This window comes from Sphaeramia orbicularis, chromosome 7, assembly GCF_902148855.1.
Source record: "Sphaeramia orbicularis chromosome 7, fSphaOr1.1, whole genome shotgun sequence".
Taxonomy (NCBI): domain Eukaryota; kingdom Metazoa; phylum Chordata; class Actinopteri; order Kurtiformes; family Apogonidae; genus Sphaeramia; species Sphaeramia orbicularis.
This window is the reverse complement of record NC_043963.1, coordinates 25,351,160-25,362,807: the sequence shown is the minus strand read 5'-3', so window position 1 is coordinate 25,362,807 and position 11,648 is coordinate 25,351,160. Positions and strand designations below refer to the sequence as shown.

The 11,648-nt window shown below is 37.1% G+C and overlaps 1 protein-coding gene across 1 annotated transcript; it reads right to left on the bottom strand.

Annotated features, from left to right (window-relative positions):
* Window positions 1-1,054: 1,054 nt before the first annotated feature.
* Window positions 1,055-11,297, bottom strand: LOC115421869 (matrix remodeling-associated protein 8-like). The gene is made up of 10 exons (XM_030137862.1): window positions 11,176-11,297; window positions 6,763-6,789; window positions 6,369-6,674; window positions 6,177-6,278; window positions 5,619-6,080; window positions 3,201-3,359; window positions 2,466-2,496; window positions 2,305-2,384; window positions 2,162-2,215; window positions 1,055-2,035 (listed from the first exon to the last, which is right to left on the bottom strand). The coding sequence occupies exons 1-10, from the start codon at window positions 11,201-11,203 to the stop codon at window positions 2,010-2,012; spliced, it is 1,275 nt and encodes a 424-aa protein (XP_029993722.1). The 5' UTR covers window positions 11,204-11,297; the 3' UTR covers window positions 1,055-2,009.
* Window positions 11,298-11,648: the final 351 nt, after the last annotated feature.

Below are 11,648 nucleotides of genomic sequence, written 5' to 3'. Positions count from 1 at the left end.
ATATTGCTATTTTTCACAGGCTAATTGGTTAGACAGTGCTGTCATCTAGCGGCGTGTCTGGGCTGTGCGCGAGCCAGGACGCGTCTTACACAACATACTCATACTGTACATCGTGGACTGTACTGTACAGCCGAAACAAAGAGGAAGCCCAAACACACACGACTGACACATGTGGCTTTGCTTTAGGTAAGAAACCACAGGATCAGCTCAGACAACCCACGACCGCTGAACTGCCAATGAGTTAAATACGTGATAACATTTACGACAAATGATCTAATTCAGTCAAAACGGATGAATATAATTTCATTGTACTTATTTTCGGATATTTGTGCAAATGAGATGGTATATCTCGAATTCCATCTCATGTATCAATAATAAAATCAGCAAAATAAGAAGGTAAAAGGCTAAAAATCCAAAATAATACTCATCATATATATGGAGAATATTAAATGGCGAGATCAAGAGATCAAATATGTACAACTACTAGTACAATTATTATTATTATTATTATTATTATTATTATTATTATTATTATTATTATTATTATTATTATCATCATTATTATCAAAAGAAGGAGAAGAAGATGATGATGAAAAAAATGAAAAAGATGATCAAAAAATGCTACTAAATTCTCATCCTTTAATATAAACCAACTGATGAAGTGGAAAGATTAAATATGTATTACTACTACTACTAATAATAACAATAATTGATTATGTCAGTATGGGAATTTTCACTATGTCATGCATATTGAAGACTAAGTATATAATAATTATCATATTATAACATATATTATATTATATATAACCAATCATTACTATTAAATCATTGCATGAATCATATGAATTTAATCAATGATCGTCCTGGGTGCAAGAATAGGTAGCCAAGTGCACTTCATTATTTATTTAAAATACATGAATTACTTGCAAATTTCCATGAGATCCTGATTAAAATGCTACTGTCTACACTTCGAGTAACAGTAGGCAGCTGATTTTATAGGTTCATATCATATATCATGCAGTAACTAGGGCACATAGGAATTCATGAGTCACTCTTATGGATCTAACAGAGGAAATCTTTAATTAGATCAGACCAGTATTAAACTGTGTGCAACTGCCTCCACAAGAGAAAAGGGAAAGTAATGGCTATGACAAGTAGATTACTAATATAAAACAGTCATTGTTGGAATAAGCATCACAGAGTGACACTTGGATGTTTGTAGCAGTCAACGTGTGTTATTAACCAGCAGATTCAGTAATAAAGTCAGTGTTTTACAAATACAAATACATTGTACATGCTTGATGCAAACAAGTACTACACGGTCCATTGAAATCCACAGAAATTGCTAAAAGGTTGGTTTCTTTCCTGAGTGTCAGTAGACTGAGCCTTTAGTCCATGGTCCCTTTCATATCATCAGAAGAATTTAAGTCTGACATTCTGCATTTCTAAACATATTCATACAAAGTTGTGAAAACAAAATTACAAAAAGTACCATAATTGTTCAAATTTCCATAGCTAAAAATGCGGAGCTCTTCTGATATTGAGTACATACAGTAAATTAACTTTTGAAACATGGGGAAATATCGTTTACAAATTACAGTACAGCAGAATTTGTGCAAAAAAGATTTGTAAGCTTGCAGCTCTGTAAGCATGCAAAGTACATAAAATACTTTAATACACAGCATGCATTTAGAAAAAAATGAAAAAGATGATTAAAAATGCAACTAAATACTCATCATTCAACATAAACCAACCAAGGACTATAAAGTGGAAAGATCAAATATGTAAAAACATAGCTAGAACAGCTGGTGAAAAAGCATGTTACTGTATAATTAGTCATAAAAATCCTGGTGCCTTTAATGAAAAAGCTTAGTGTGTTAAAGTTACAGCAGAGGGAGCATTCCTCCTGTCCTCTCCTGGGTTTCTTCTTTTTTTGTCCTTTCTCCGCAGTCTTATACTCCTTCGGTGTTTGCCCTGGACCTGCCAGCAGCACTTCAGAAACATCTCACTCACTTCCACATTTTTCCATCAAAGTCTGAATGAGGAAACAGAAAAGAGGACATCATATCAGTCAAATGAAATGGTTTTACGACATACTTTTCTGCAGCTATTAGGATATCACACCCAAACACTTTTCCTAAATTCCATAATATTGACTCACCCTTATTGCAGTCTTTGGCCATTCCCTTCTCTTTCAGTAGGTTGTTTTTGTAGTCTGTGGAATGCAGTGTTTAATAAATGAGAAAACAGTACAAATCCAGAGTGTATTATTTACTGTATGTGTGTGATTGAAGCTCACTTTACCTGAATTCACAGGTTCATGGCTGCAAGCCCCGACCTCTGTGTAGTCTAATGTTACCTCACCTCCATTTGTTATATTTCCCCTAAAATGATGGAACAATTGAGTAACCATTCAAAGAAAAAAAAAGTTTGATGTTGGCCATAATATATTTTGAATTTCTTACCGTTCATATCTTTGCATGTCATACTCAAGTCCTAAAAAAGATACAGAAACACCATCAATCATTAGAATAAATTTAACAACAATAATTAATGTTGTGTATGTTGTGGGTATATGTATAAATGTATGCATGTATTTATGTATGTGTATATGGATGAATGAGTGTGTATGTGTGAGAATAGATATATAAATATAAAAGAGAAATGTAAAAGAAAGAGGGATACATATATATATATATATATATTATTAATAATATTTTATGGAGAGGGGGTGGGATTAAATAAGTTGCACTTCTTCCGACCCCTTTTTGAACATGTAAAAGGAACTATTGTGCTGTTCTTCTGTCTAAGATTGTTATGATTGTTGATATTTGTATTAATCACTTATGTTTGCTTGTTCGCATTTATGTTAAATTTCATTACATGTTCAGAAAAAATCACTGAATTACAAAAGTATTTTTTTATAATAGCACTTGCAGTTTGTCAGATGCACGTCAGTAATTAGAACAGAATAGAATAGAATAGAATTACACAGGTGCTCAGACTGCAAAAAAAAAAAAAAAAAAAACACAGTATGAAAAAAACAGGAATAAACATATGGTTGTAAAATATTGAGCAAATTCTAAAGTATACAATCTAAAGTATAAAATAGAAATTTGTAGTATTATTAAACAAGGTGCAGTAAAATTGCAACAAGATGCATTAGGGGATTAATATAATAGAATTAACACACATTCTACCTCTCTTTTTGCGCCGCCGTGTCAGCACAATGACAGCCACGACGATAAAGGCCAGCAGTAAGAAGGTTGCCAGGAAGTAACCCAAATGATGGACAAAATAACCACGATGCTCAGGAAGGATAACATTCACCACACGTGGACCTTCCGGGTCTTCAATCCCTGAAAACCACATATATGATGGTTATAATCAGCTTTTATTATTAACTGCTTGTAAATAAAATAACAATGGCAAGTGTAAAAGGGATTTACTGGTCACACTCTGACAGTAATATATTGGATTTGGAAAAACAAGAATGAAACCTAAATTGATTTCTGTGGAACTCAAAATATTATTTTCCCTAAAGGCTTCTTCTTTTTCTTTTGTTTTCAAAAGCTTCATAGAAAAGGAGGAGGGAGAGCAGGAGTTAAATGTCAAAAAGCTGTTCTGCAGTAATGACTTCCAGACCTGATGTCATACAGCTGTTATTTTTTTTTCTCTCCTCAGTGAAAAACAGGCTGACCAGAAAAAAAAGAAGTGTGAGGAAAGAGAGACGAACACTGTTATGTGGTCTGTCTGTGTGTCTGTATTAGTTTTCCAGTTATGCCTTTTTAAACCTCCTCAAAAACACCATCGTCTAGTTTGTGAATGGATGGAAAATAACTGTGCGACACCTTCAAGTCAAAGGGTTCAAGTCAGATCACGACTGCAAACATTTCTATTTTAAACAGACATTTGATCATCTTTTATCTATTTGACCACATTTATCATAGCATTATCATTTATCATCTTCTTAAATATACTTTAAATCTGCTGCATTACAAACAGAACATACAATGGACCATGTCTGACCACGCTTTTAAAATCAGCCCGTCATATTTGATCCTGATCACCCACATCCACGGTGGCAGCGGCAGCACGGACAGTAATTATCACCTGTCACTGTTTAATGTACCTAATAAGCATGAAACTGCACAGACATGTCCAAGGTCATTGTCTCCAGAGCCACAGCCGTATCCCAGCAGTAGCCCATTTCCATTTTTCTGACAGATCTGACATGTGTGTACGTGTTAATGGCTATTTCACATATGCTGCACAGAGGTTACATGTAGGGTTTTTCTTCAGCTCATTGACTTGCAACATTTGCAAGTCAATGAAATGAAAGAACGCATCTTCATTTTCAAAGAGTGAGATTTCAGTTGAATTGCTGACAGCTCACAAATACCTCCTTCGTGATTACAAAGGAATTAGGTTATTTTGTTGGCATGAATAATTACTGCATTTAAGGACAGCTCTCTTGATATTTGCACTTACAGATTGTTGGCGCCTCAGTGAACGCAAGCAACTTGGTTATAATCTAAAAGACAAGATCAACAGGGCGTAAAAAACAACTGAATATCTAGTTGAGGTGAACCCAAAAAAGCACAGGCACGATGCCATCTATCCACGTGTGCATATGTTCACTGCATACTTTAGGGAGTTATTAAATGGACCGGCGTGTTTTTAAAGGGAGACTTAAATCTATAACATATAGCCTCATCCCCTCCCCTTACTTTACTCTTTCATGTCACAGCTGGTCCAGATGTTGAACAGATGTATGAGACTTCCTTTTACTGCCGGTAAACACGCCTCTGACACAGGCTGATACAAATCTGCTCAGAACCAGAGCGAAAACTGGGAGAAAAGAAGAATAAACAAACCTCAAGATACAGTGTAACCAGTCTAGACGCATGGGAAAAACGGGGTCAAACGGAGGAAAAAACACAAGATATCACCCTCCACTCCCAAAATTACTGGCTGCTTTATCCCACTCTTCTGCTACGAGCAATTAAAATGAAATGGCTCCAGCTGTAAACAAAAAAGCTGTAAATGAAAAAGTCAGCGAGTAAAATGAGGCCACTTCCGCTGCAGGCAATTTATGGTTATTTGCTGCAAGAAGAAATACAAACAGTTCCCTCTGAAAATCCAAGATTTTAGATTTACAAGCTGTAGACAACTTTCTTTCTTTCTTTCTTTAAAACATTTTAAAACATTGTATGTACTTTTTTTTAGTTCTTAAAGACTAAACCTAATGGTCATCATGTTTAGGAAGCTCTGCCTTGCTGAAACAAAAAGCTTTTTTACATCTAGAAATTAATTACTTCTTTCTTTACTTTTGACCTCTTTTTCTTTCTTTTTTTCTGAACCACCGGCTTCCACATTCCTTCCTCCTCCCTCCCTCTGCAGCTCAAACACAAAAACACCAAGGTCTGGGGAGAAACTTGGCAAGAAAAGAGACTGAGTTAACTGACCAACTATGCCTATAAATAAAAACCCAGGAGCAGCGTTCTTCTCAAACTGCACAATTCAGCCTAGAAGTAATATGGAAAATGCCATTACTTATGTCTGTAAAAACAAAGCTGCAGTGTTATTTATTTCTTTTTTTTTTAGTTGTGTCTTACTTGGCTCTGGCACATCGTTCTGGACAATGGGAGACGTTGTGCTGGGGGTCGATGGAGGTGGTGGTAGCACAGTGAGCCTGAAGATGCGCCTCTCATGAAGACCACAGTAGTGGTGGTGTAGGTGGCAGGAGTACAGGCCTTTCTCCACAGGCTTCAAATCAGCGATGGTCAGTGAGAAGTCCCCTAATGTAAAAGCATCCTCCTCCACGCTCATCTTGTTCTGGGCAAACAGCGGTCCATAATCCCGACGTTCTCCAGAGGCATACAGGTCCACGAGGCGGTCAGCCCTATCGGGACGCACCCCAGGGGGCTGGAAGTCCCAGTGGGCCACCTGCTGCTGGTCCTCCTGGAGACCTTCCCTCCACAGGGGTCGTCGGTTCACACAAGGCAGTACCACGGAGCTGCCCACCAGGACCACGAACACAGTCTTCTCTCCATCCCAGTAACGCTTCTCTTTTCGAGCTGGAACATATCAATGAGAAATGTGTTTCCGTCAAACTTGTTTTGTGCATAATGACTCATGGGAAAACATGAGGCTACATGAAATCAAAACCTCACCTATTCTAGTGACATTGAGTTGAATCTGAATGTTTTGGTGAATCTGGCAATAATGATGGTGGAGGTTACAAGTGTAAACTCCTCTGTCGGATATGACCACATCTGGAAAAAACAAACATCCAAAATACTGTGAAATAAAACAACTTCTGAAGGAGGGTTCATGGTGCTACTGGAAAATGACTGAGGGCTCACTGTTAATGATGAGGGAGAAGTTTCCATCAGTGAAAGCAGTCTCTGGGATGGAGATACGTCCCTTGTTGAAGCCATTGTAGACTCTCTGGTGGGCTCCAGGAGACATGTCCAAGATTCGCTCTACTGAGTACTCAGGGCTGCTGTGAACCACGTCCCAGTGCACAACCCTCTGCCGGTCCTTCAGTTGGTCCTGGGTCCACACCATGCGGGGGCTTTGACAAGGCAGGACAGCTTTAGACCCCGCAGGGAGGGTGATGTTCCTGGCATCCACCACCACTCCGAGTCCAGTGCTGCCCTGGCTCCAAACTGATGGATCAAACCATGTAAGGGTCAAAGACAAGTAAGTGCTGAACATAAATGCTTTTAAGAGGGAAAAATAATGTTTAATATTTACCTCCTGGCAGGAAAAATACAGCAAGGACTGAAAAAGAAAAAACAGAAATAATAAGTATTACAAAGAGGTATTGGTTCAGTCAAGTCTAAAAACACTTATACCTGGATTCATCATAATAACTACAGTTGTACTGAGGGGCTAAAGTTTCTGTTTAGTTATTGGACTGCTTAAAGAAATAAATGAAACAAAGACGTGGGAAGAATTAATTCCACAGAAACAGCAGCCGATAAAAGTTTTTTTCTTAAATAGACCGAACATCAAAACAATACCCTCTGGAAACATACTTTGCTGTTTGCCTTTTCCCATTCTACTGATAGAAAAGTTTCCAGCCGTACATTTGCTATTTCTAATGCAATTTTCCCACAGTGCTATTTCGTCGTCTGTTTACTGAAGGCCCAGCACAGACGCATGCAGCCAAAGCGTACAGAGCCTCTATTCATCCTGGCTGCCGCTGGCTTGTTGCAAGGCCATGATCCTGAGGGGATGAAGAGCCAGGCTTCCATTCAGCACACTTCAGTCACAGTGCACGGTGTCAAAAGTCTAGAAACATGACCAAACACCTGTGCACTGGTAATGGGCACCGTGAACTATCCGGAATAAATGTGCAGAGTTGTGTACGGTAATTAAAACCTGCTGGTACACTAACTACATTAGAAGGAATAAGGGAGGGATTATTTTAAATCCATGATCAGGAAATAACTGGTCCATTTGTAATGATGTTGCACATTAAGATGGATTAGTGAGAAGCAATCAGTGAACAAACACTGAAGAGCTGAGTGAATTACATTTTTATTGATGCTCACTGATGCTCTGAATCTCAAAAGTGGGCTGCATATAATGTGTTTGACTTACATTGATTTACCACAAAATACACAGAAACTAACGACAAATGCAAAGTTAGGGAAAGCAGTGAAGTGAGATTTAATCCACTTACTTTGTCCTATGTCTTTAACCCTTTATCAGGCACTCATAGAAATACTCTACTGAAATTCATTTTAACCTTAGTGTGTTATTGGAGGACATAACAAAAGTTTATTACTTTTGTGAAAATTGTATTTTTTTTTTTTTATTGATATGTAGAAAATCAAGGTTGATGAAGTTACCATATTTGGTTCCTTACCCGAAAGTGGCATTAAAAAATACAAAAAGTAAATACAAAAAATACAAGAAAAACCCATGTAATGTAAAGGAACATGTATTTTAGAACATTAGACCAACATGCGTGCTGATCCAGACACCTGTCCACATCCACATTATCCCTTTGAACATCATTCCTTACATTAGTACCATTACTTCATGGTACCAAACAAAGCAGGTACACTCACTGTTCATGCAGAGGTGGACCTTACAGACCCTGTAGACCACATTGGACCTGAGATTGTTGAATCACTGTCCTCACTGTAACTACTGCTGTCACTGTCTTGTAATGTAAATGGAACTTACAAAAAAAAAATAGTCACTTGACTGAAAAAAGGGTTAAAACATTTATTTTATCACATGAAAGTTTGGTCCATGCTATAATCAACCACTAAATATCACCATCATAAATATTTCTGTGCAGAAAACATATTTTCCTGGGTTATGGTTTTGTTAAGTATTACTATCCAGGTGTTTTATTCATCACAGCTGCATGTGGCTTTTTGACCTCATGTGCATGCAGGCAACAGGAAAATGAGGAATATTTCATCCAAACAAAGCTTCACTCTGCTTTATGTAGGGATTTGGTGAACGCTGAGCAGAGCATGCAGTGTTTTTATGAGAGTATATAATAATAATAATACATCAAACTCAGTGAAATTATTTTAGCACACATACTGGCATAATGGAACGGATCGTATACTGGAAAAGTTTGGTGGGTTTTCTATTGAAGGGTATAAACTTTCAAGCAGAAGGTAAAACAAAGTGTCCCAGACCCTGTAATTTTCTCTCATCTCTCCTCCAGACACACAGGCTGATGACTCAAGAGGCTGGTTTAACACTAAAGACCTAACAATGTGCTACTGAATTACCACACTTAATAATAGGTATTTACCAAATGACATGCAATAGAACTGTTTTTATTAGTAATCCCTGGAATCAGATGGATTACATTACATTAACAGAAAGCTGTCCCTAAGGTATGAAAAAAACAATGATGGGCTCTACTCAACCGTAAAGCATGAATTTGCGCAGCAGAATTTCTGTGATTCACAGATGTTGCGTGTGTGTGAAGTTTACTCACAGCTCTGTCACAGAATAAATGTGTCCAGCTGCAGATTCAGCTAAACATACAAAGGCACATTCAGACGCTTTGAGGGCCTGTTGACTCTCCGGTAGAACAGCGCAGCAGGAAAACGCTGTTTTATTGCATCCAGATACTATATACAATACCCATTTATTCAAGATTTTTTTCAAGGGGTTAGAGTATTTGTTAATAATTTCTTCAAGGCAGCAACACTGGGCTGTGAGCAAAATACTGCCAGAACAAAAACAGTGACCTTTAACAAATCTGGGTCACAAATAAAGACAAAATAAGTTAAGATACAGTATTAGGTTGGATACTGTATTGTTTTATTCAAAGTGAATAGTTGTGACTGAGCTACCAGTTCTTTTTGACATTGTCTGTGTTTTACATTCATTCCTTCTAGTGTCAGATGTATAAATCTATTATATAAATATACCTAAAACTATCTATGTATGTTATAACACTCCATCATATATCTTGAAAACAGTACTCAACCAGCACTTCTGTCATTTGTTTTCCAGTTAATCTAATAAAAGCATCTAAGATTTAGCACATTTCACCCTGAAGCATGTAATTCCCCCTGAAAAACTGTAGAACAGAGCTATAAGTTATGCATGTGTAAACAAAGACATTTGCAAGCTTTTTATATCAACTAAGTCATTTTCAGTGGTTCAGACTATTAATCCATCAAATGGAATTTTAGGTTAAAGACATTTGGCCTTAAATATATTTTGCTGCTTTCTATAGCCACATAATATGTATCTGATGTGTATTTTTTCTTGACGGATCTAACCCTCAAAGACCTTATCCACTAACCCTATCAATACATGTAAATAATTCAGGAAAAAATGCAGTTCCTCAGCTTGTCAGCAGCATCAGCTGTGTCTTATTTGGATGTTCAGAGGCTCCGTAGAAAACATGAAAACACTGTCATCTTGTGCAATGTTGATTCCCCTGTAAAACTCATGTAGTTTGACAAACGACAGTGGTTAGAGATGCATGGTATGTTTGGTTAATGATATTTTTGCTGAAAAAGTTACTTTTTCTACAGTTTTCTCTGTTTTTGATGCAATAGCCTTTGAATTTACTCTGAGATTATATGAACATTTAGGTAACTGGCAAATAAAATGAAGGAAAATTCTTGATTTTCAGTTAAAAAAAAATGTGGTTAATGCTATAATAAATCATGAAGGATAAGTTAAATGTAGAGAACAACTGATTTGGGAGTCAGTACAGACATAGTTGTAGGTCTGTAAGGGTTAAATGGATGTTTTCATTAGAACTCTATACAGTAGGCCTCGCTTTATTATCATTTATCTTTCTATAATGTATATTTCTGTTTAACAAACCTCTCTGAAAAGTCGATGCCTAGTGAAACGGTTGAGTTTGACATACGTCACCTTATTCTACCCGGGTCTGTTTATTGTTTATAAGGGCATCTCATCCCAACCGCTTACTATTTCCCCCAGTTTCTAATCTTTTCCATACCTTGTTGTTCGTGCCCGTCAATTAAGACAGAGGCCAATCATAAACAAGGATGGAGTGGCAATCCCCCTCCTCCACGGTGTCCGGCCTCAAAGAAACCCACTCGTGGTGAAACACTCATTACTGACACATATAATGACTGGGTGCTGGATTGTGCTGACTCCTCGACTCAGACCGCAGTTAACTAGAAACACATTGGGCTGAAGCCATAAAAAAATCCCATATACACACACTGTATCAACAGGCAAGTCCACAGTTACTGTACACAAGAATAGTTTCACTTTTACACTAACAATTAGATAGATAGATAGATAGATAGATAGATAGATAGATAGATAGATAGATAGATAGATAGATAGATAGATAGATAGATAGATAGATAGATAGATAGATAGATAGATAGATAGATAGATAGATAGATAGATAGATAGATAAAAAAGCAAGTCTTAACACTATTGATACAAAAGTAAATAATCACAAATGTGCAAATTATAATAACTTTCTGCACTTTACTGATACTAAACTAGACTTTTGTTGGTCTTTAATAGATTTTTTAAAACAACTTTCCTGAGCAAATTCTATAGTAAAGAAAAACAAACTGCACAACACTCTGCTTTTCTTCCCTACAGCAACTTAAAGAATGGATGCAGATGTACAAAGTTCAGAGTAGTTCATTTTCTTCTATTTCTGTCTACAGAACTTACTTTGAAGGAGCGTCATGTCCAGGTGCATCTTTGTTAGGGGGGGTTTGCAGGTATGATACGAGCCGGACAAAGAGCACAAGAATGCCCCAAGTTGAGCGAAAGACAGTCCAGCTGTATTTAGTTTGATTCCTACAGTCTGGATCCTGCACACGCTCCGCCCAAGTCAGCCAATGAAATCCAACACTGTGGTGGATGTTCTAGTCCCAAAAATGTGGAGTAATAGGTGACTAAACGGGGAATTTTACAAACAAAACTAAAACTAGAAAACAAGAAATGATGATTTAACGAGACTCGAATAGAACTGAATAAAAATAAGGCAACAGCCAAGACTAAAACCAAAACACAGTAAAAGCTTCAAAGGGCACAACTACAGGTACAGGCAGGTTTTTGGTTTGTTTGTTTTTTTTGTATGTTTACATCACCTGAATATAGATGAACTTTTACTTTCAATCTTAATCACTTAAAAATAACTT

Excerpts from the sequence above, each read along its gene's own strand:
- LOC115421869 (XM_030137862.1), bottom strand. The coding sequence starts at position 11,203 with ATGCACCTGGACATGACGCTCCTTCAAA. Across the intron at positions 6,081-6,176 it reads ACTCAATGTCACTAGAATAG|CTCGAAAAGAGAAGCGTTAC; the intron begins GTGAGGTTTTGA and ends GATATGTTCCAG. Across the intron at positions 3,360-5,618 it reads GAACGATGTGCCAGAGCCAA|GGATTGAAGACCCGGAAGGT; the intron begins GTAAGACACAAC and ends TGTGGTTTTCAG.